Consider the following 24,709-nt stretch of genomic DNA (forward strand, 5'->3'; position numbering starts at 1 on the left):
TTTCAAATTTTAGTTTTCGTTTTTAGTTTTGTTTTAGTTAACTATTATAACCTTGGTCAGATTTAAGCCCAACTATTACAGATCAGTCTATCAGACTTTCACTTATTCAACAACATGAAAGTATTTTCTGTTGCTCTTAAATATCATAAGAATTTTCAAACGATGCACTCTCTGGACCTCCATCCCGCCCTCTCCGTACTGACCCATGATCTCTCTTTCCACCATTGTTGCCTCCACCCTTTATATTACTCCACCTACATCCCCTTCAACCGTGGCGTCTCTCTAGCACTCGAGCCAATCAGACGACTCAGAGGTGGAGAACATTATGCATGACCCTCACCATCAAGGAGGGCACGGCCACCACCACCACCACCACCACCAGCATGACCACCATGACCACGAACACCACCATGGCCTCGAGCCTCATGATGCAGACATGGAAGCTGAAGGCCCAGACCGCCCCCACACTCCATCCTATTTGCGTCCCCCTGTGGCAGGCGCTCAGGCGGATTCAGGTTTTGAGCCCAGTTTACCGCAAAGCAGGAGTGTGGAGTTTGACTTGTCCTCCATCAGTCCCACCAGACCCAAGAGTCCGTGGGGTCGATACGACCCGTACAACAATAATGAGGTAACACAAGGAGCTCAGCAGAGAGGAGGAACAAAATCTGAGGGTTTGGTTCTGCTTTCACTGAAGGGTTTGTGTGCAGGTCGATGGTTTGATTGTGACAGACGGTAGAGAAAAGGCTGATGGGTGTTTGATCAACAGCTTTGATTGAGACTGTTTGCTCTTTGCTCTGGTTGAGTTGTCTGCTGGCGGTTTTTAATAACATCAGGCATGTTTAAATGATCACGTCTGCTTACCTGATGTGTTACTTGTTCTTTGTGTTTACTTTTAAGGATCAGGATAAGGAATACGTTGGTTTCGCGACACTGCCCAACCAGGTGCATCGCAAGTCTGTGAAGAAAGGCTTTGACTTCACACTCATGGTAGCAGGTAAATCCCCATCTTCACTTTAGCTGAAATTTGATCCTGAGCCCACCTTTAACTTTGAAGAGACCGCTAATCTCAAAGTCTTAAACCTGTCCCCTTCTTCTTTTTCTGTTCTTCGTTTGAAGGAGAGTCTGGCCTGGGAAAGTCCACCCTGGTGAACAGTCTCTTTCTCACAGATCTTTACAAAGATAGGAAGCTGCTCAATGCTGAAGGTTAGGGTTTTCTCAAGTTTTTGTTTAATGATCATTTTCAGCGTTTGGCACGGCTGATGTTAGAAACACTCCTCTGTTCTTTTATTAGAGCGCATCACACAAACTGTAGAAATCACCAAACACACGGTGGATATCGAGGAGAAAGGTGTCAAACTGAAGCTCACTATCGTGGACACTCCTGGGTTTGGAGACGCTGTAAACAACACTGAATGGTAAGGACAGGTGTTCCTGTCCCGCATCTTTTATGAATGAAATATCTGAATCAAACAGTTCACAGCGGTCTTATTTTAGCTCTGCTGTGTTTAAAAAGTCATGTGCAGTAGCTCCACAGAGTGCGCTGCCTCTGAGACTGAATGTCCCTGTGTGTTTCCGCTCCAGCTGGAAGTCGGTGGCCGACTACATCGACCAGCAGTTTGAGCAGTACTTCAGGGACGAGAGCGGCCTCAACCGCAAGAACATCCAGGACAACCGTGTCCACTGCTGCCTCTATTTCATCTCACCGTTTGGTCACGGGTACAAACATTTACAGTTTCTCTTCCTCTCTCCTTAAAGCAAGAACTGTTCCCAACACTATATTTAACATCCTAAACCATACATGCTGTGCTGCACGCTTTCCTAACACGTACAACCTCTGGAGTGCATACTGTCAGAGCAGTCTGTCCCATTAATTGTTAACACGGCTGGCTTGTGATGAGAGTTAAAGCAGTCCTCAGCTGCCTTCAGGTGAATTTACTTCTGGTGCAGAGCTCCGTCCTTTTCTCTCTGATCAATTCTTTGATGCTGATGTCGTGTTTTCACTGCACCGGTGCACATGCACTGTTCCACATTAGTGTGCTCATTAAAAAAAAAATAAAGCCCCTTGAGTAATGCTGCAGTGCATTTTCAAAGTCATAATGGTGGACAAACTGCTCCCCCTGCTGACTAACTCTAGCTATTACTCCACACTGAGAGGTCACCTAGAGAGCAAACCTCTGCAACCACTGATGGACCAGAGGGGCAGCACGTTGACTCAGATCTTGAAAAGTGCAGGCAGACCTTAGAAAACAATTTGAAGATAAAATAAACACACACTTGTTCAATCCCTACATTTAAAACCTGTCTCATACACAGAGTGTGTGTAGATAGTACACTGAATGTGTTTACTGTAAGAGTCTCCTTGTTTTCTGTTTTTCAGTCTGCGGCCTTTGGATGTGGAATTCATGAAAGCTCTACACGAGAAGGTTAACATCGTCCCCATCTTGGCCAAAGCAGACACACTCACTCCCACCGAGGTCAAGAAAAAGAAAATCAAGGCAAGCACCCCCATTGCTATCCCTAAACTGTGGGGTCAGACCTCAACCCTTAAAGAGGCTCTGATCCACATCAGATTCTCAGTCATCAGTTGAATCAATAAACAAATTCTGCTCTTATCATCTCATATTAGATGCGTGGCCTGCTCGTTAACTCTCTGGTTTTGTTGTAACTGCAGATCAGAGAAGAGATCGAGCAGTATGGTATCAAGATCTACCAGTTCCCTGACTGTGACTCTGATGAAGATGAGGAGTTCAAGCAGCAGGACATTGAGCTGAAGGTAAGAGACTTAGCTGCCATGTGTCCTCCTTCACTCTCTGCTCCACAAACAGAGGTTGCTCTGTGTCAGCGCCGTGACATAACCATCCTCTCAGCTCAAAAAAGAATCAGTCAGTGCCTGGAGGTTTGTCATTACATATGTTTGTTCAGACATTATAGGATTTTAATTTTGTCCTGAACAAAACAGGAGCCAAAGAAAAACAGACGGGGGCGATGTTGAAATGAATTTATGTACGATTTAATGTAAGACCTTGGCACTGAGTCCACTACTGACTCCACAGTCTTGATGACTCAACCATTCTTTGCTGCTCCGGCTCCGTGAGGTGGCAGGATGCAGCGAGTGTGCCAGAGTATTTCTCTCTCTGCCTCCGTCCTTGAGTGGCCTCTGACGTAGCGGAGAGAAGTGGGTATAAAAGATGGAGGAGTCTGAATAATGAAAGTGAAGGGTTAAATATGAAAGAGGTCATTTCTGATTAAAAGTGACAGTAAAATAGTTTCATATGACACATCTTCCACTACCTGAAGAACAAAGTTATCCACATCTTTGTGATCGTTTGTGTTTCCAAACAAGGAAAGCATCCCCTTCGCAGTCATCGGCAGCAACACAGTAGTGGAGGCCAAAGGAAAGAGGGTGCGAGGTCGACTTTACCCCTGGGGCATCGTGGAGGGTAAGCTTTGCTCTTTGGTTGGTAAACAAAAGGATGCTTGTTTATTTATCTATTTAATTGGTTGTTGTGCTGATGTTTTCAGTGGAGAACTCAGCACACTGTGATTTCGTGAAGCTGAGGAACATGCTCGTTCGGACACATATGCAAGACCTGAAGGACGTCACCCGGGAGACTCACTACGAGAACTACAGAGCCCAGTGCATCCAGAGCATGACCCGCATGGTGGTGAAGGAGCGCAACCGCAAGTAGGCTCGCGCACAATTAAACTGCACGTGTATGAATACAGAGAAAATCTGATTGTTGAGGAAGAAATGGAAACGGTTGAGTGATTTATTCCTGTGTTTGTTGGTGACAGCTTTAAATATACAGTTTCTCCTGGCTCATAGTTTGGATTAGAAGTTTTAAAATCTCTTTTCTTCTTGAGCCTTTTTAAAAATGTTTAACTTCTCCACAACCTGCATCTTCCTTCAGTAAACTCACCAGAGAGAGCGGCACAGACTTCCCCATCCCCGCCGTGTCAGGAGCAGGGGACAACGAGACAGAAAAGCTCATTCGAGAGAAGGATGAGGAGGTACGGCACACCGACCACGATGCGGACCCGCACCAACAGCACGATGATCACGAGCACCACGAGTCTGAACATAACTGTGACCACGAGCACTTAGAGCGTCAGCCCAGCCCAGAGACACACTCAGACCACATGGCAGATGAAGCCCTCTGATTGTCTTAAGCTCTTTTTGATCATCGCTCAGATTCTTTGGAAGAACACGGGTCACGTTTCTGAAAATCCATGTAAAACATAGACTGAAACCCTCCTTCCTGCCCCTACAAGTCCTTTGACCTTTGAACTCTGGATAGAATAAAAAAACATGCCACATTATAAAATATCACACTTTTCTCAGATGAAGCTCTGCTTTCAATCCTGGGTTGTTTGAAATTTATCACATTATCTGTGTTCAACAATAATGTGAGAAACCCAATGGCTGAATAAAAATCCCTTAAGATATGATTTATATTCAAATTAATGGTTGTAGTGGTAACTATTTCGGTAAAAAAAGGATTATATTTAACTTTCTTTTAAGTTTCTTTAAGAGAAAACACAGCCCCTTAACTGGTGTTAATGCTGGATTCCCTCAGCCCATAAGTTCCCTCCTCCCTCTTCCCCGTTACACGTATTTATTTCCCCAAATAAAGATATCATTTCTCCTCAGTCGTTTTCATTTTGTGCTTGCTTTGCTGCGAAAAAAAGTTATTTTGCAAGTTTAAATTTAGTCAATGAATTAAATGTTTCAACATGCAGCTTGGATGTTATATCTGCTCAATTTCCATGTATATTTTGGATTTTGGATAAAAAAAATATATAGATCATGATGTCTTTGCAGAAAATGGTAATAATATAAAACTTACCACAAGGAAAGTTATGAAAAATAAATGTTATACTCAACTTAAAGTTGTCAAAATGAAGGCACAACTGAACAGTGATTTTCCTGCATTTTATCAAATTTTTACATAACTCTTAAAACAAAAATGATTTTCGCTGATATAAATGAGCTCACACAGGTAGACGGTATCTGATGATGAGGAGGGCTGCTGCGCTCATTTCGTGCAGGTCACGTGATCCAAACAGACCGCTGACCTCGAGTGCTATTGATCCGCTGTGTGTGCAGTCATGTGTAAATAATCAGCATTTTTAAAAAGCAGCATGCAGCGTGATTCTGACTGACATTCACTGACATCTGGTTCCTCTCCCCACAGCTACGGAGGATGCAGGAGATGCTGCAGAGGATCCAGGATCAAATGCACACTCAGAAGGAAGCCTATTAACACAGGACATACAAACGTTCCACTTTCTACATGTCACTCTGCAGCTGGGATTGAAAAAAAAAAAAGAACACCCAGAAACCCTTATTCGTCTTGAACATGAATCTCCTGTGTTTCCACACAACCATCCACAGCACATGGATCAGGGAGCTGTGAGCAGGCTCCTTATCTTCATCAGGGTCTCTGACGTTATGACTCCACTGCTGCAAACCTCTTCACCCTCCGCCACACTCCTCTGTTGTCTGTCTGTCTGAAGTTTGAAATAGGATTCAGTTTGGTTTGGTTGCCTGTAATGATAAGGAGAGTAATGTTTCATTATCTGAACTTTATTTAGCCACATGATCACAGGGTTTTTATTTTATTGTTCTTTATTTTATATAAGGTTTGGTATGAGGTTTTTTCATACGGTGACCTGCTCAGATTCTGTTAAGCACACTTTTTTGGTGCAAGTTTTTTATTTTTATTATCTTATTGGGTCATCATGCATATTGTTATAATTTACTTATCCATAAAACACTCATACATGTTTTTTCTACTGTATAAATGATTTTCAGGTGAGGTTCCTCTGGTTTTATTGGGTTTGGATTCACTTGCTTTTAGTTGTGACCCCTGCTGCCTGTCAGCATGCACGTTAGTGGTTCTGCTCAGTGTTGGCCAATTTAACCCACTGCAATGCTTACTGATCCCCATATCATGATTGAAGTCTATTGTTTTAAATGACAGGGAGTCTTTGAATGTTTGGGGAAAATACCTATAACAGTTGTGTCAAAGACAGTCCATCCCACACCAGAGCGATCGATCGCCTGTGTGAGCTGGAGACGCATGTTAAGTCTTAAGAGCTGATAAGGACTTTGATCAGACCCTTTGGTGTGCATGAGGTGAGTGTCTGGGGAAAAAGTGCAGCAAGGCCATTAGAGTATTTATTTTTGCATGTGTTTTGTGCAGGTTACACAGATTGTAGGTCAAATACAAAGACCAGTGGGCAATGAATAAATGTATCCACAAAAATAGTTGGGGAACTATATGGAGAAGAGATCCCTTTTTGTTTTGTTTGGTTTTTATTTTATTTTATTTTATCTTTTTGACCAGACTCATGAGTTGGATGTTTGCATAACTTAATATTCCTCCTATAACCAAAGGCAATATTTGTCTTTCATTTTTGGTTTCCTTTTCAAAGTGTAACTTTATTATTTTTATCTTTAAAAGAGAAGAAACTAAAGCAAAGAGTAACAATCATTATTATTGGATGAACTTGATGAACTTGATTCTGTAGCTAGCAGTTTTCCAGCCCCAAACTTTTTTTTGTCTTGAAAATTAGATGACTCTGCCATCTTGTGTGACCTTTGTTATGTAAAAAAAAAACATTCCTCTAGCTTCTGTCCCAGAGTCAGGTGTTATTTTGGTTTATGAATTTGTTTTATATCAAATTTGTCTTTTGTTATTCTACTTTTTGAAGTATATTTATGTAAGAAATTTATAAAACTGAAATGCAGATGGAGAGGATATTATGTACAAATTCTAATATTGTAATAAAATATGGTCAAATGGTCATGTCTCCATCAGAAGTCTGAGTTGTGCTTCATTCAATGAAAAATGTGTTGAAATGACCTGACTTTGTTTTTCAGGGGTGAGGGACCATCAGTATTAGCTCATCTCATTCACACACACATTCACGCCACTGACAAACAGCTGAGTAACTTGAGATTCAGGACCCCCAGTTCACTCCTGACCTTCAGATTGAGAGAAGATGGACTCAGGTCCACAACTGTCACTGTGTGATGGTTTAACACCTTCATTCCCCATCACATGTAATGTGTACCAGGGTACTACTAGTAGCATTGTAACACAACAGTAAAAGTACCAGGGTGTCATTAAAGTGTAAGAAATTTGACTGAAAAGGAAAGAAAAACACTTATAGCCAGTGGTAACATACAAAGTCCCAGTGTGCTACTACCATAGCACTGATTCAGTAATAATGTGACTGAAGCTGACTTTGACGTTTCTTGTAATTTTTTCGTCTCTTTTTCGTAATCTTTGTATTTGGAGTGGATCATCACTTTGTATGACTTGTTGTTGGTCATGGACACCAAACTTTTTGTGGCTTCAGTGATATTTTTACTACTTTTTCTCCTGTGTTTGTCTGGAGATCCTACATGTAACCATGGCTGCATTGTTTACATGTGAAATCAGCTGTTAGCAGCCTGTAGCATGTCAATGCTAACTGGTGTAAGGCCTGATGTCTTCCCACAATGTGAAGAGAAGGAGGTGAGGATGACGAAGCCATGCTAACCCAGCAACAGAGGGAATACCAGAGGGCAGAGTAACATCATGCTATTCACAGACACGGCTAACAGAGCTAACATCATGCACCACCATCACATTGGAAGAGCTTCACCTGCTGTGAGCAGACAGGATCCAGGAGAAAGAGATGGAGCATGACTGAAGAAGCTCAGTCCTGGATCCTGTGGAGATGGAGGCTGGCTGAACTGGCGAATGATGTCATCATCTATTTTCTTATGGGCCTTTTTTTGCACTTTCTATACACTTTCTTACTTTTGTTTTCTTGATTGCTGCTGTGACTTCAATTTTGTTGTACTTGTCACAATGACAATTGCGTTCTATTCTATTCTATTCTATTCTGTACTAGCAACCTGCTAATATTTCTTAGGTCATAGTCTTACTTCAGGGGTACCATGGTACAAATACTGCTCTTGTTTTCAGCTCTTGATATGTAGGAAAAAATATTTAGCCAATTACAAATGTTTGGTGTTAGTGTGTAAAATAAAATCAGGAACAGGTTTCAAACATTTGTTAATATATAGAACAATTTATTAAGTATCTCTTTTTTTAATTAAGTTTTCATTTTACATAATTTCCCAAGCTTTGAACATAATACACAGTTAGATCTAAATGCAGCCCAACATTTACAGGCAATATACAACTTGAACTTTCTCCATAGGGAAAACATGATTACATTGTTGCTTTTTCAAATATCTGAACCTCTTTTTTAACATGTTACTTTGCTACGATGTGATTTCAGAAAAAAAATGTCCAGGATTATTCACAAACCTTCTTAATGTTCAAAGGGTTGGTTTTCTTGATGTTACCAACCAGATAAGAATGAAATATCTGAGTAAATATCTTCTAGATGGTAGCCAAATTCAAACCAGTTAGTGGGAGAGATCTGTATCGTCATGATGTGCTGATACACGATACTGGAGATGGTCCCAGGGGAAATCATCAAATTTGAAGAGAAAAGAGTCATTCTGAACAGGGAACAAGCAACAAATGATTTAAAATACAAAAAAAAACATCTTTACATGTTACACATAACATACACATAATACTTTGATAAAGTAAAAGCAGAAAGGCTTAACATCAGCTGAGTGTGTCACTCCATATCCTTTCACAGGTCAGTACATTCAGATTCTATGAGGAGAGCACAACATGTCGCTGTTTCAGCAAGTGCTATGCTAAACTGCAGGTTTGCTGCTCAGTGACACTAAACTGAAATGTTCACAGTGCTAGCTTTGGAGAAATAAAGTCTTGAAAAAGAAGCACATTAAAGTGATTCATATTAAATTGAAGGGTGACAATAAATCCTACATCCACTTCCTGCAGACAGACAGCGCTGCTACGGGCTCTGGCTTTATGAGTAATCTCTGAGTGATACATTTACTGCTGCAAACACTCATCCTGCTACCCTTTCCTGGCAAGACCAAACTGAAACATGGTTATTTTATGGACCTTAAGCAATCACATTTAGAATCTCATCTCAATCAACATCTATATTTATTTAGTTTCATGCCAGACAGTGTCGAGGCATTTACATTTAAAACATATGCAAATGAGAACAATCCTATTTGGCAAACATAAAAAAAATCAAAATATATTTTAAACTGTAAAAAAAAATTGAGTAGCAGATGTGTCGCGTGTACACTTGGGAAGGTAAAACTGTGAACAAATAAAAGATAAATTCTGTTTAGTTCTAACTCTGAAGACCCTGCTGAATTTGCCGTTTTACTTCCCAGTGGCCACAGTTTGAGAAATCCAGAATAGCATATCCTGGTAACTTCAGGTTTTTTCCCAATCAAGGGACTTTGGTCATGCACTGAGCGTTGCAGCCAGGAGGGGGAGCTAAAGTTGTATGCAGCATTTTGAAGGACTGCAGCTCCAGTTCAGGAGCTTTAAGTCAGTCCATGATTTTCCTCAAACCCTGCAGCATGTGCCTGTCTGGAGAGGCGGAGCTTCTCTAAATCACATTCCCAATGTGCTGCTGGTTATGGCGGGTCAATCACTCTGAACATACACTGTCACAACCCTCGAAACCCGACGTAACCTCTCAAGTACATGATGTACTGTTGGTTAATCCACAACAGTCACAGTGATATTGGGAAGTCTAGCCACCAGCTCAGACCAACAAAAGCACCGTCACAGGTGCTGTCGTGTAAAACAAGCCCTGCTCTGTTATCTGCAGTGACGGATGGCCAGTGAGGGTCTAAAGCTGCACGTCTGTCTGCTGTACATCATCAAACACACTCAGCATGAAGTCTGTTACCCACATGCAGCCTGGCGTTTCTTAAATTCAGGATCAAGATTTCTGGATGCTGCGATCGACTCCTTCTGAAAGAGGACAGTTTTGTCTTGTTCCCGTCTTTTTATCAGCCGTATAGTCTTTGAATGATAGTGGATCTCTGATTAGGATCAGCCAGGTGCCTTGTAGCTCTCCTGCCCCACTGTGCCCTGGTCTGGCCTGGTCTGAGGCCTGTGGTTCTGCCCGTTCTGGGGGTGTCTCCTCCATCCAGCCTGGTGGTCCCGTAGACGATTTTCAGGCCAGCTTCAGGGTGCTGATAGGGAAGGAGGGCATGGTCACCATTGTCACAGGGTTGAGCACTGTCTGGCCCATCAGCTGTGGGTGGTGGGTCACCATCTGGGTCTGCTTGCCGACGATGGCTGTGGTTGTTTGGCTCGGAGCGGTGCCATTCATCTGAGGGTGTGTGTGGTTCAGAGTGTGGGTTATGTGACCAACTACGGCTGGCTGTGACACAGCCACAGGCTGAGGGTAGAGAGCAGGGAGATGCTGGCCTAGGTGAGCCACAGGGTGCACGGTGATGTGGCCAATAGGTTGCTGGGTGGGGGCTAACTGGACAGTGCTGGTGGTGGTGGAGGGAGCCAGGTGGGCGATGTGTTTGGGACCCCCTCCCTGGATGACGTGGTTGACAGCCTGGATGACTGAGGGATGGGACACTGAAGCATGGGCGATCACTGTAGGGTGAATGCTAGGCATGGTGACCATCTGAGTCTGGGTGGGGATGAGGGGCTGAGTGGTGGTGGGAGGGTTGGTGGGGGTTGTAGCTGCAGGAGTCAGAGGGGCTGTGGACTTGGACACGGGCTGTGGGGGAGTCACGGGAAGTGGCTGGAGCACGGGCTGATGCAGAGAGGGTTTGTGCTGGATCGAGATGTGTTGGGTGATGAAGGAGGTAGAGGTGGTGGTTATGGGTGCTGGGGTTGGGGTCTGAGCGGGTGTTGCAGTCGTGAGCAGCTCTGGTTTCATAGTCTGAGGCACGGTGGGTAAGGCAGTCTGCGCTCGCTGTGGCATCTCATCATCAAGGTCATCATCCATGATGTCTTCTCCCTCTGTAACAGAGAATCCACTCCGAGTTATTACACAAGATAAATGCACTTATTGACCAACTATTTAGCTGCAAGAAATACACACTCCTTCTTAAAAGCTGCCTGATCACACATCAGCTTCTTAAAACTGTTGTGAAAATCAAACATTTATAGTTTCTGTTTTATCCTGAGTGTTTATTTTATCCTGCCTATTAACAAACGTGCAGGACTGAATGAAAAATGTCCAATAAGTGGTAATATGGTGAAAGTTGCCCTAAAATAATTTTCCAACTCGCTGAACACCCGCAGCAACGTTTTCTCTTTCAGGAGTGTCACTTCCTGTTTCTCTGATTCAGTTTCATCCACAGCTCGACCAAACAGCGCTCTGCTGGTTTCTCTGATGCAGCTCCCTTAATGTTCAAATGTCAGTCCAACCTGAGGCAGTAGAGGTTGAAGCCTGGTCCTCCTCTGGCTGGACCGTCTGACGGAGCACCCGGTCGATCTCGATCACGTCCATCCACTGGCTCAGCTCGTTCTTCAGCTCTGCTAACCGCTGCTGGGTGGCAATCTTCTCTCTGGCCAGTCGCTCCATGTCGTGCTCGTACTCCTTCTCCTTCCGCTTCAGCGTCTGAAGGGAGACAGGGGATGCGCAAAACAATTAAATTATAACTCCATCATGCTTTGAGGTAGTTGTCAATTTATGACCTTCAAATGTGCTTTTAACTCCAGTACGCCAACACGCCAAGCTCACAGAAATTCCTGTCTTTATTCGTCAGTTATTTTGTGCTGACCTGTTCCACTCATTTGTCCCTTGATCCTGCCTTTGACAGATCATCAGATGGGGAACAAGTCACAAGCAGGACAGCTTGTGTGTGTTTTGTGTGAGGTTACTGTCTGGCTGAGTCTGACCATCTGCTCTGCTCACGATGGATCAATAAACGCACTGCTGAAGAAGTCTCCTGTGGCTGCATCAAAATAAGAACTCATCTATGTTTAGAGATAAATAAATCATATTTTTCAGATTCTTTGGTTCCAGTACTGAACACATTGCTCACAGAGCAGGTAGTGGTTCTGTATCAGGCCAAACTGAGCATCTCAGTAACTCTTAAAAACAAATAAATAAAATAGCTTGAACACAGCTTGACACATTTGAATGTGAAGAAAAGCTTCAGAAACTTGGAACTTTAAAAACACATGACAAAAAGGTTAGTGTGAACTTTTCTCACATAGTTTCAATTACTTTTAATCTTCTGATAAAATAACAAATGAAGATCGGAGATTGGGTGGATTGATTTTTTTTTCAGCACTTTTACACGTAGACACCTTATACTAAAATGGACAGGACTGAAAAACAAACTTGCCATCAGAGCCTGTGTGCAGGCAGCAACATAAGCCACCGGAGCAGGATGGAAGGAGGAGGTGGAGGAGACAAGTATGGAAAATAGGAGGTGCTTCCAGGCAGCAGCTCTCTGTGACCTAATTTCCCTTTTAACCCGTCAGCTGGCATAAGGCGAAACCAAACAAACTGAGCTGAGCAACAGGAGGAAAGTTATAAAAAATGTTTGAAAAATCAAAGAAAGAAGAAGTAAGAAGAATTTGTTTACCTTAACAAAAAATATCATCAACATTATTACCAATAAATGATGGTTTAATATGAGAGAAGAGATCTGGTCAGGCTTAGTGTTTTGAAACTGTACACTTCATCAAGTTTATTATATATTAAGTTCATCTGTGGTAACATATTTAACAGACAGTGAGCAGTGGGGAGAGGCTTTAGGGAAATGACACTGTGTGAAATCTGTTACCAGCAAACAGATGAGTCAGGATCATAAAGAGTGGACTTCCTGTTAGTGCTCATGACACTGTGTGTTCGTGTACATGAGAGCTTCTGATGTGTGTGTGTGTGTGTGTGTGTGTGTGTGTGTGTGTGTGTGTGTGTGTGAGATGTTAAAGTACATGTGGATGTCATCCTGTGTGCAAATCCAGAGGCTTGACCATACTGTGTGTAGAGATTTTTATAAGTATGATCCGTGCGTGTGCCGACACGACACAAACTTGTACATAAATAGCCAATGGGGACAAAAGGCGGGCCTTGTGTAATTGGGCACCTGTCTCTGGTCCTTATCCAGGATTAGAAAAGCACGGGCCAAGCAGTCTGCGCCTGGACTCCCGCCCAGTTGGGAGTGATTTCAGCTTCCTCACACACAAATACAAACTCTAAGGAAGTCCTGCTCATGTGGGAGTTTGGCAGAGGAAAGATGTGACAACAACACAGTTAAGCCCTATTAAATCCACATAAATGAGTTTTTAATCCGGTGAAAGAAAACTAGTTTGAGGAAAGGCCAGTACTGATAAAAATCCAATAATAAAGAAAAAGAAAGAAGATGAGAAATCATTTTCAAATCAGATGCTGATGACAAATATCAAGCAGGAATAAAACACTAGGTGGCTTGTTTATCTGACTGATATGGGTGTATCACAGATATATTGCTACCACAGTATACATTTTTAATCCATATTTTTTTTTGCATAGCTCAAAATCACAACATGCAGGAGTATTGGTTCTGGTACTTTATAATTATAAACCAGCATGTAAATATCTCTGATTGGTTAAAACTCATGACTACACTTATTGATTATGAATATCTAAAGAGATACTAGATGCTAGACAGTCTGATCACCTATGTCACACGTACCAAATTACCTGCAGATTGTCCCTTCAGTGTTTGCATTGGGGTCTTGTCTCACCCACACAGACAAAGCATGAAATCACTCCATTGTCTGCCACAGTCCTTACTGCTGAGGTCAGACCTTTCAGTATCTATATCACCCTTTAAATGTCACATCAACCTGGCTCTGCCTTAAACCTTGAGAACTGCTTGTGCATTTTTTTGTTGCTATCAGCCTACACACACACACACACAGACAGACTCCTCTGCAGTCTGACTCCCAGATATCTGCAAAGAGCTACGATCAACCTGACTGAGCCATCGGTCCAGTTCTGTTCTCAATGTTTGTTTCCAATTATGGCCCAACACCAAAATTAGGATATAACGGTCTTGTTGTAAATAAAGGAGGAGGAAACACCTCAGGACTTGAAAAAGGTTGTACTAAAAAACCCACAAGAATCCAAACAATGAAGTGGTATTTGAATAACAGTCGTCAGTCTGAGTACGCTAATTTCCTCCTCTGTCTCCCTGCGTGATGTACTGAAATGCCCCTGTCTTTGGTTGTCATGGAAACAGCTGAAAACCTTCTTAAGGTTTCCTATGTGACCCAAAAGACGGAGCACTCCTTAATGTTCCCTTTATGTCCTGTCTAGTTTTCTCTGACAGCATTTCAGCGTGTTAAGATTTCTTGTGAAGCTCAGCCTGGGAGCAATTATGAGAAAGATTTTCCACATGTATGGAGAGCTGTTCCTCTCTCACACACTCACTAATCACATAACTTAAAAGGATATTCAGATGGGCAGACCTTAAAAGAAGACCGAGAGCACAAAAAATGTGACTCGTGGACTGAAACGTCTCCTTTTTACCCTCCGTGTTTTAGCCAGAAGCCTTACGTGAGTGGCGCCACAACTGTGCATGCCACAAACTATGACTCATGGAGATGGAAAATGCTCCACAAACACACAGACCCACTGAACTCTGATGGTGGAGGGAGCCTGTCTCTTTATAAAACAAAGTCTGAGATTAACCAGGTAAAACCTGATTGACGAGTACATCGCAGATGGATCCCGCGTGACTTCATCAGCCTGTTAATCATGTCAGCAGGTTGGTAGGACACAAGGTGCCAAGCACCTTTTGTTTCTCTGCACATGGCCCCACCTGGGCCTTGTTTGCATGTGAGAATCTAGATCAGTACAGGGCTCGGCCGCATTGTGTGTGTGTGTGTGTGTGTGTGTGTGGAAGGTAAACACTGCTCAAGCACTGTCACAAGCAATGCGAGTGCCGAGCACATGGCCCCACAGAGAATGGGGAAGGAGGGGGGCGGCAGATAGCGGGGGATTGAAAGAGAGCAATACAAGCTGTACTCACTGACTCACTTCTGCAGCAGACGGCACAAGGCTGGGTTTCTTAAAGGGACAGGAGCACAGGAAGCCACGTTGCAGACATGCTGCCTGGCTTGGCTGACTGATCAGGCTTTTTTTGCAGAGGTCTTGTGACAGTGTGGTAACCATAAACCCTTGTCTTACTGTGCCTTCGAGCTGGAACTGTGCACCTCACGTGGTGCCTCCCTTGAAAACAGTATAATGCTTGTCTTTGTAAAAACATGAAACCTACTTTCTATAATGTTTCTGTGAGCTGCTGACAACTGACCTAATTACCTCATTGTGCTACAGGATGGAGTGACAGTCCACAGTGGGCTCATGTTAAAGATCTACTTCTTTACAATGTCTAGAGGTCATATAACTCTTCACTTGTTAAAGGACAATGGAGCAAACAGATTTGTGAAAAAAACTAATTTCTCCTAAAGGAAATCAAACTGCTGATGATACAAGTATGAATCACTCGACTGAATGTAACAGTCACCATCTTGGACTCTCACATTAAACCACAGACACAGACACTGAGACTCAAAAATTTTAGCTAAGACAGAAAATGATCCTGAAAACACTAAAAGCAGAATTCTGTAGCCAAGAGAGACTGATTATCTTTAATTTTATGAAAGGTGACTTAACATGTCAAAGCAATCAGCACATCTTTATCCAAATGCAGTGCCTCTGAGATACACAACATTTTTTACACAATGAAATGTCTTTGATTTAAAGTCCGCAAACACCTAAGTTTAAATCTATATATCCACATTCCTCAACTTCGCTAATCAAGTGCTTTCCCTCCAGATGGCTCGACAAGTTTCAGACGAGCATTGAGGCACGAGCAGCAGAGGAACAATTTCAGTTGGCTTTGAGCGGTAAATGAAGCGCGAGAGGAGTAAACCAAGCCTTGTGTTTACCACTCCATGTTCCCTCCCTGCTGCTGGCAGCTAAGCCTGGTGGTACGGCGAGTCCAGCCTGTTGCAGTGCTGGGCGGAGGCCCAGCACGGGGGGTGACGTCACGCGGCTCAGGCTAGCCATGTGCTTGCTGCTCATGTGGCCTTAAAAGCTCAGAGAAGCAGGATGGAGGGAGGGAGGGGGAGCTGAGAGGAGGAGCTCTGATGCATCGAGGCTTATTTTACAGCTCAAGCTTTCACAGCAACAGGGGTGCTCCTTTAGAAACACAATACGGAACATTTACAACCAAAACCTGAACCTACTGTATTTATGAGAGAAAAGAAAGCGACTTGGATTGTTGATTTTAGTCACGTGAACATATATTTAAATTAAACTGGATTGAGAACTTGAGCTACAGAGATGTTTGTTGTGACTTTCAGTGAAAACTCATAAAAACATCCAGCTGCAACGTCAATGGCATAATAAATTCACACATTTCTAAATTAACCAATGAGTGTCAAGACAAATCAAATAAAATGCGATGCTAAGCCTAAAGCCTCTTATTTGACCCTCTCCTGAGCTCAGTGAGGTTGTGTGCAGGCTGCCTTTCTGCTGCCAGCCCAGAAGAGGGCAAGGACAGAGGGGAGGAGAGGAGGAGAGGAGGGAGGGAGCGTTTCGAGGGAGAGGTGTATGCAGGACACGCGTCTGTACCACCCATGTCAAGATGACAGGGTGTGCACGTGTTTTTTGTTCTGTTTGGGCTTCCAATTACCTTGAGTTCCCCTTTTTGCTCCACCCCCTCCAAAACAAAACAACCAGTCAGGCCAATGGAGAAGTGTTCTGATGAAAAAGAGGCACGCAAGAGTAAACTTACAGGAACAGCTTAACTCATCTGACCTACAGTAAAAAAACAAACAGCTATGGATACACTGTGTCTCACTCGGCTTAATGAGGGTTAGATTGACGTTTTGTCAGAAAGTTGGATCCAACTTCTTTGTTTTTTTCCTTCACGTCTATTTGCTTTAAATATCTTTCCCTGGGCTATCTCAGCTGTTGAGAGGCAGGTCAGTCAGCCAGTCGAGGCAGCACGCTGAACATTGTGTTGCTTAATCACTCAGAGAGGGAGCAGAGGGAGGGAGACTGGGTGACGAGCTCTGCACCCACGCTGTCCTACTTTTCCTCAGTATCCACGCGCGCCGGGGAACAATACTGCTGCTACTCAGAGCATCAAGTCAGCAGCAAATAGTCCTCTGCAACTTAGCAAGAGCAAACCTTCAACACAGCTAAATCATAAAAGATATGAGCAAGAACAACAGGCTCTTTCATACAGGTCTAAAAATAAACAAGTCTGACACACGCAAAGAACACCCAGCACAACCAAACAAGTGCATAACATGACCAAATATGTGCCAACTAATGTACACCTGACTTCAAAGCCCAGCTATGCTCTAACACAAAAACAATAAAAGTCTTTTCTACAAGGAAAGTGAAAAAATACACTAAATATTTGAGTGATGTTGGGGTTGTAGGATGGATCCCTGAGGGAAGTTTAAAGCTGCCAGCCTACAGTATCTATCTATAGGAGAAAAATGACCCACTGTGACACGCTCAACAGCACGCTCACAGTCTGGAAGTTAAACTAGGCCAGTGGTGGACCTTTGCACCGGCTGTTTACAACCACCACCCTCTCACAGCGAGTGCCTGACTCAAACACATGGTAAGACACTTGTAGACATAGCACACATTCCTAATAATAATCAAATGGTCTTTACAATAAAGGATAAGTAGAAAGCAGAAAGATCACGACATGAAATCCCCCATGAAAGTGCATAACTGTGTTGTTACGTCCATTAATACGCTCTTATTACACGTGGATGTTTCTTTTAATGGCTCATCTCGAGCACACTTGAGCTTGCAGTGTAGCGTGGCTACAGAAGAATGAAGTCAGCCTTGTTCAGTAGTAATCGAGAGTGCCAATTCCACTGTACAAACAAGTTGTAGCCACATGATGCATGATGAAAGCAGCACACATGCTAAAGTTTGCCGACTGGGAATAATGGCTCATCAGTTGCTATGTAATTATGTACAGTCATGGATACAGTGAACACACACACTGTTGTTTAATGTCTGGCACAGCGTGGTGTGGTTTTACAGGTAGAGGTTAACTCCACCTGTCAGAGAGTTGACACCAGCATTAATGCAAGTCTGTACAATTTGGAAAGCACTTTAAATACTAAAATTTATCATGAAACATCCTGATAAGCAGTGGTGACCACCTTATCTCACATTTCACATACAAGGCCGGAGCAGCAGCTCACCTGAATGTATCTCAGCGCACTCCTGAGCACGCACAGATTGGACGTCTTCTTCTCATCTATGTTAGGGATGTTCTTCTTCAGCGTCTCAAAGCACTCCTTTAAATGTGCTCGTCTAATAGACACAACAAACAGAGGAGGGCTTTTAGACCATATAAATGGATTTCTCTCTGCACATCGAAAACATTTTTAAATATCATCATTAGCCAAAGAAGAAAACTCTCAGTTTGGTTTTAAACTGTAGCAAACAGACAAAGGCTTCTCTTAGTTTTAGAGTAAACGTGGAACACAGTACAGAGACCCAGAATCATACTTATACTTAATGTCAAAAACACACTACAGCTCAAAGAAACCATATAAATCTCTTCATCTCTCCCTCTGGTAGGAGGCCCTGTTGCAGACAGGCTGAACCCACCTGTTTTTCTCAAGCTTGTTATGCGACTCTCTTGTGCCTGCCCTGTAACAGCACAAATGAGAGCACAGTAAGAATTTAGTGTCAAAAAGGGCAATGTGACAAAACTAATCATAGCTAATCAGAAAAGACTTTATTTGCTGTTTTAGCAGATGACTCTGTCACTACATTCTGTTGTGTGTCCAATTTAAAGTAATGATTGTAGGAGGTAAGCGCTGACATTGTGACAGCCTCATAAATATTTCATTTTGCTTCTTTTCTTCTTAATAAAATACAAAACAATACAAAAGCTTTGAGTGGAACATTGAGGCTCAAGTTGAAACATACTTAGACTTTAATTCATGTACTGACTGACAAAAAAAGCAGATCAGTCAAAAACAACGATCAACAGTTTGGACTCACCCTCCAGGCCTCTTCTTGTCCAGCTGGCGGCAGTCATCAGGAGGACTCCTGCGTCCAGAGGGGCCGTTCTGTAGAGGAGCCTGCTGGAGCACAGGGCTGGGCTGGGGCAGTAAGTGCTGGGGAGGTGAGACGATGGAGCCTGGGTAGCGCTGAACTACTTGAGGGGGTGTCTGCTGCTGTAGCTGAGTGTTGCTGGTTGGGGTGATGATCTGCGCCTGATGGTGGTGGTTCTGTATCAGTGGCTTGTGGTTGGTGGACAGCACAGATGGAGGGTGGTCGGGTTTAGTTTGTGGGGAGCGTGGCAGGGTGGCGGCGGGTGGTGGAGCAGCAGGAGGGGAGAGCGTGGCAATGGGCAGGGTGGGAGAGCCTGTAGGATTGGGGGTGACAACAGGGATGGGGATGACTGTGATGGGCATGGAGGGGGGAGGCAGAGAGGGAGGGATTGGCGTGGGGCGGCACTCAGTGCGGAGCTCGCCAGCTTTGGAAACATTGTTGATGTGGATTGTAGTGTTATGGTTCACGTCGGAGTGGCTCTGCCGGGCCAGCTGCTCCAGACGCTGCTTCTCTTTCAGTTCATCCTCTGTGAAAGAAACAAGACACGTTAGCAGAACCACCACCACGTTTTCCTTCTGTCCACGCACAGCAGATACTATCAAACACAGACAGCAGCCTGGCTACAACCCACCACATTCACACTGATAGTCCTTCTATTAAAAATAATAAAGTACAAAAAAAGTAGAGCAAGGTGGAAATTTAAAGGATAACATTTCAAGATGGAAAGCTGCATGTGTCCGAACAGAAAAAGAGGATTTTAGTGTCTTTATTACCCAGAATTCATGTAACTAAATATCAGCTGCTCACAGCAGGTTTTTGTTTATCAATGGCTGTAATGCTCCTGGCTGTTGGATGTAAAGATGAGCGAAAATAATTGTATATGATCTCTTTCTGACACTATTACAAAACTATAATGCAGACATATGACAAGAAATAAGTGTCAGAATAAAAACAGATTCAGGGGGTGAGAAGTTATTGGAGATCCCTGTCCTGACATGGTTCGTTGTTCTGTTCTCACACAGCAGCAACGTGCTTCAAAGTATTTCATCCCTAAAAGAGGAGCCCACAATTAATAGTAGAAACCTATGAATCCAACTTCAATGACCGAGACTTGCTGCAAGGTCGGCTTGAAAGCTGTACTTTTTTCATTCCTTGTGTATAAGAAATTGCAAAAGAAGAGAGACCTTTATATATGTATATGTGCACATTTCTTATAAGTCATTTGAGTTCAGTTAAGCCTGTGACTTTCTATTGGATGGTAAATGTATATTTATGGCAATACCAAAATAAAACTTTTTTGTATCAAAATAACATTTTGAAAACCTATACACCATGCAAGTCCAAAATAATAATGATCTGTCAAAAATGTATTTGTCCAGCTGTTAAAGGGTTCAGAGTTCAGGAACTCCCAAGCACACACAAACAAGCCTGAATCAATCAATCTTCCACCTTTTCAACTTGTTTTACAAAGAAAGCAACAGATATTATCTACAAAGACTTGACATCAACAACGGTTAAAATTCAGAACCATCCTTCAATTTAACACAAAGTTTATTCTCATCATTCCTAATCCACCAGAAGCAGCTCACTTTGCAGCAATTAGCAAGTTGCAGTGGGAAAAAAAAACTTCCTAGCCACACCTGGCAAGTTTGTTTAACTCTGGTAAAAACCACGAGAAAGAGGAAGAAAACACTTTTCAGTCCTTAATGATCATGTTTAGCTTTCAGAAGTTTCACATTTTGCAGCACACATTGCGACATTACAGCGAAAAGCCGCCTAAAGTCAGAACAAATAGAAAAGAACAAGATGTTCTGGCCGTTGAGCTATGCATCTTTTGTGAGGCGCTAAATGCCTCACTATGACAGAATGGTAGTTTCTAGCTGTAGTTCTGACACACACGGGGCTGAACAAATTCTCTGATCAAGTGAAAACCTATGAAAGACTTATTAAAACAAGAGGCTTTTCTATAGACATTATATAACTGCAGAAGCACAGAAACGCTGGCCTAGTTTTCTGCACACAGTGACCTGCTCTACAGTAGCAGTGAGGAAGGGAGGGGAGGAGGGGGAGGACTCTGCTCTCAATGCAGCATGGCATGAGGAGCTGGAGGAGGAGAAAGCAGGAGCTCTCACTCTGAGCTGTACTGAAAATTACAAACACTATTATAATAAAGGCAATGCAAAGAAGCACACTGAGACTTTGCAGAAGTAAATATTTGTTTTATAAGCACATTAAACAGTTATAATAAACAAAGTCAGCGTGTCGACTGCAATAAGTCTGCGTTGTCTGTAAGGGAAACCTATTAGTAAATTATGTCTTTACTCATTTCAACATGGCCAAGCTGTAGAAAAGTTGTTTAACCCTTATTGCTTAAAATCAGAGTAATAGTGACCGTAAACTGTTTAGCTACATATTCTTCAGACAAGTGGGATCAACTTAAGGTGTACTCTCTGGGATATATTCATAAGCTTTAAACAGAGTCATCTTAATCCTCTTTGTGACTGCCTTTACTAGAAATGTGGTGATTTCTATTAATTAAATATAATATTTTGTAAAATGGTGCTAATGCTAAGGTAGATGGATTGGTGAAGAGACAGTGATTATAGATTACAGTCCATGTGTGAAAGGTGATTATCGTTCATGATTGCAGGACAGTTGAAGGTACCTGTGTCTTACAGCTTAGCTTTCCATGATTCTTTATCCTCAAAAAATTCAGTGAAACAGTCTGATACTGAGGCGGCATAATGCCCTTTATGAGAAGGTTATAGATGGACGGTACTCCGCATGGATGTCACGTCATGGAACAAATCCTTAGACAAATGTGAGCAAATTAAAAAAGACAATAATGCTTGTTATTTTGATGTTTAAAAGCACAACTGTAAGTAGCGTTGAACTTGGACACTCAAAAATTTCCACGGAAATTCAGCACAGTAATGATACTTAGCGAAATTTCTACGGACTGCATGCAGTAGTGACTCATCTTCTTCATAAACAATCTCTGGGAGGGGTTGCCCTGCACGCACGTGGTGGAAGGGGTGGGGCCAGCCCCTCACCGCTGCTCAGAAATGGAGGCGTGGTTGGGTCCGCGTCATCGACAGACATTCAAAGCTCTTCACGAGCGACTTAGTGGCAAAGTAGTTCATTTATTTTTTAATTTAAGGCACAAGCAAGCTGACTTTGACACGTGGGGATATAGCGTTAAGATACATGAGCATCTTGTATATAATGAATGGGGAATTGTTGAGGAATACGTTGAACAAAGGGGCAGCTTGTAAACGGATCCCCCGCGGACGATGTCAGGTCATTATGTAAAACGAGCTTGGCATACCATGCGCCACCGCCCTGTATCCCCCCATATTTTAGTTTTTATGCCCCTGATTTTTTTTTGTCGCAATGTGGCTCCCTGTCGTCAATCAACTTTTTAGCAAAAGTGGGATTAGAAATCATCCGTAATCATTATCACAATGCTTACGTGCAGTCTACGTCTGTAACAGTGTCAATGCAGCAGGTTTCGATGCAGAAATCCCCGATACTGCAGCGCTCTGTATGTTTATCAGCAACTGTGTTATAGGTAAAGATTGAGACAAACTAAAAAAGGATATCAATGACAAAGTAAATACTATCCTGCAATGCGAGTGCTCAGCAAAACGAATTTGAAAGCGAAACAAAATTATCACTTACTGATCTACAGAAATTCTTCTCGACATTGTTTTTAAACGCGACTAACCGGTGACTTTCAGTCTCTATTTAGATCAGGAGTGGCGCTGTAAAAAAATAACATTAAACAAGGCATTTCTCGTCGTAAAATTAAGTTTTCAATGTAAGATTAGACTCAACTGCTAAGTTTCTAACGACTGATAATGTATAGTGTCTGAGGTTGGAAAACACTAAGTGCATTTTATTTTATAAAACACTAACTTACCACGTGCTCTCTGTTGTTGCTGGGCTTGCAATTCCAAAAACTTGGCTGCTTCCAGAAGCGTTTCGATGCTCATTTCTATTCCAGTTGGGAAAACTGTTTTTTTATTCAAGAGACAGGCGATAACGCATATGCTAAAGCGCCTGAGTACTACAGGGAGAGGTTCCCAGTATAAAGCTGGAAAAAGGGTAATTGGATACCCCCTCGGTAGAAACTCTACCACTTACGTAGGAGAGTTACAAACAAGATGGCGCTCAAAGTAGTGGGAACAAATAAGGTTTGTGAATCACGCACCGTTTGTAACCGCCCACAGATAGACACACTCCCTCTCATGCACACCAGTGAGAAAGCAACAAAACACGGAGAAAGCGTCGGACGGGATGAATAACTGTGTTATAAAGCTATTGTGAGCTGAGTCACGTACATTGGTGTTATATGGTGCTACATTCACGTGTCACCTGTTTTTTTTTTTTACTCTTATGGAAAAAGCTACATAATTTAGCCAACAGTTAGCATCAAATATAGCAATAAAGTCTTTCGCACGATGCCTGTATGGCCAGTCCAGAAAGACCGGTAACGTTTTTATATATTTACCATAACAAATAACTCCTTTGGGTCACTGATAATGTCTTAACACTCAAAATGAAACACATTTTCGTCGTCCATTTGATGTCCCTTCCAGATAAAAAGATGCTTATTTTTTTTTTATATGAGTGCTTCACATAAAGTAGTTATGTCTCACTCACACTCATTCAGTACAACACATAATACGAATCCTAATAAATAAGCTGAAATAGATTGCATGACATAATTTGATTTTGTTGGTTTGGGGATATCCACCTTCCTCAGATTATGTGGTTGGGATTGAAGCATTGCGCCCTTGCTGTGGTGTTGTCATTGGGGGTCAGCCTCTTGGAAACAAGTGGCTTTCCCTATAAATGGAGACTACTTGTTGATCAGCTGCTCAGTATCCATTGACACATGGGAATTGTCTTCGCATATTAAAGAGGCTTTGAAGACTATCTGGAGAAGCTAGTGTTTTTCTGGGATAGAGACTCAGTTCCCCATGAGCACTTGCACCCACTGTCTTTAGGACTACCCCTATCTTGAGGCAAATGATAGGAGAGCAAATCTTTTTACTCTCCTTTTAAAACTACTTTTCTATTTTTATCGCTGCTTCAGTCCAATGCTGAGACGTGTCTGTAACTTGTAATGTGAGAGAACCTTATGTATGTAAGTAATGTATGGCCTATTCCATTTCCCAACTAAGAACCACTTGTAGTGCCACAACCTTTCACTTATAATTTTTACATGTTGATGATGAGATTGCCAAAGAAAAATTGAATCGTAAAAATGAGTAATACACAAATAACTGGGGAAATACTCACTACCAAGAGGCAAAAGAAAAGAAAAAACAATTCTGCTTCATCTTTGCCAGCTTTTATGAGGAACAGATAACTATATCATACAGTATTTATATCCCACAATGCATTGTTCATTGTTTTCTTTCATGATCAAACTCAAATACATAAGTACTTTAACTTTAAGCACATCATGTGTATTTTGATGCATATACTTTTCCAATTAAAAAAATTTAGGGGAAATCTTGATCAAGACAGAAATTTCTTCTGTGCTACTTTATTTAGTTTAGTGTAAATAGTATAACTGCAGTTTATGCAAATTTCTTTCCTTTTTTGTGGAAAGGATGGAAAGAACCCCAAAAAGTATGAGAACCATTAAAATAACATTTAAGTTTACACTGTAATCCAGTTTAAGGACACTGGGCGCAGGCCTGTGGAG

General features: G+C 42.4%; 2 protein-coding genes across 6 annotated transcripts in view; one reads left to right on the plus strand and one right to left on the minus strand.

Moving 5' to 3' along the window:
• Positions 1-6,783, plus strand: part of septin4b (septin 4b) — a 28,379-nt gene extending 21,596 nt beyond the window's left edge. The window contains exons 2-12 of one of the 4 annotated variants that reach the window (XM_074678663.1): positions 287-628; positions 898-994; positions 1,117-1,203; positions 1,292-1,415; positions 1,582-1,716; positions 2,378-2,495; positions 2,672-2,773; positions 3,344-3,440; positions 3,523-3,685; positions 3,912-4,011; positions 5,196-6,783. In XM_074678663.1, coding sequence (XP_074534764.1) covers positions 287-628; positions 898-994; positions 1,117-1,203; positions 1,292-1,415; positions 1,582-1,716; positions 2,378-2,495; positions 2,672-2,773; positions 3,344-3,440; positions 3,523-3,685; positions 3,912-4,011; positions 5,196-5,264 — 1,434 coding nt within the window. In that variant the 3' untranslated portion in view covers positions 5,265-6,783. Of the gene's footprint in view, positions 1-286; positions 629-897; positions 995-1,116; positions 1,204-1,291; positions 1,416-1,581; positions 1,717-2,377; positions 2,496-2,671; positions 2,774-3,343; positions 3,441-3,522; positions 3,686-3,911; positions 4,356-5,195 lie in introns of those variants that run through there. The other 3 variants (XM_074678661.1, XM_074678662.1, XM_074678659.1) reach the window with 3 other exon arrangements.
• Positions 6,784-8,068: 1,285 nt separating this feature from the next.
• mnta (MAX network transcriptional repressor a) lies at positions 8,069-23,181 on the minus strand. 2 transcript variants are annotated; one of them, XM_074678657.1, is made up of 6 exons: positions 22,913-23,180; positions 18,937-19,516; positions 18,538-18,579; positions 18,126-18,237; positions 11,310-11,502; positions 8,069-10,898 (listed from the first exon to the last, which is right to left on the minus strand). In XM_074678657.1, the coding sequence occupies exons 1-6, from the start codon at positions 22,983-22,985 to the stop codon at positions 10,090-10,092; spliced, it is 1,809 nt and encodes a 602-aa protein (XP_074534758.1). In that variant the 5' UTR covers positions 22,986-23,180; the 3' UTR covers positions 8,069-10,089. The 2 variants fall into 2 exon arrangements, with proteins under 2 accessions (XP_074534758.1, XP_074534759.1); XM_074678658.1 differs by lacking the exon at positions 18,538-18,579 and having other exon boundaries at positions 22,913-23,181.
• Between the last annotated feature and the right edge of the window lie 1,528 nt (positions 23,182-24,709).

This window comes from Halichoeres trimaculatus, unplaced genomic scaffold (genome assembly GCF_033239565.1).
Source record: "Halichoeres trimaculatus isolate MK-OKI-2021-1 unplaced genomic scaffold, fHalTri1.1 fHalTri1_scaffold_9, whole genome shotgun sequence".
NCBI lineage: Eukaryota > Metazoa > Chordata > Actinopteri > Labriformes > Labridae > Halichoeres > Halichoeres trimaculatus.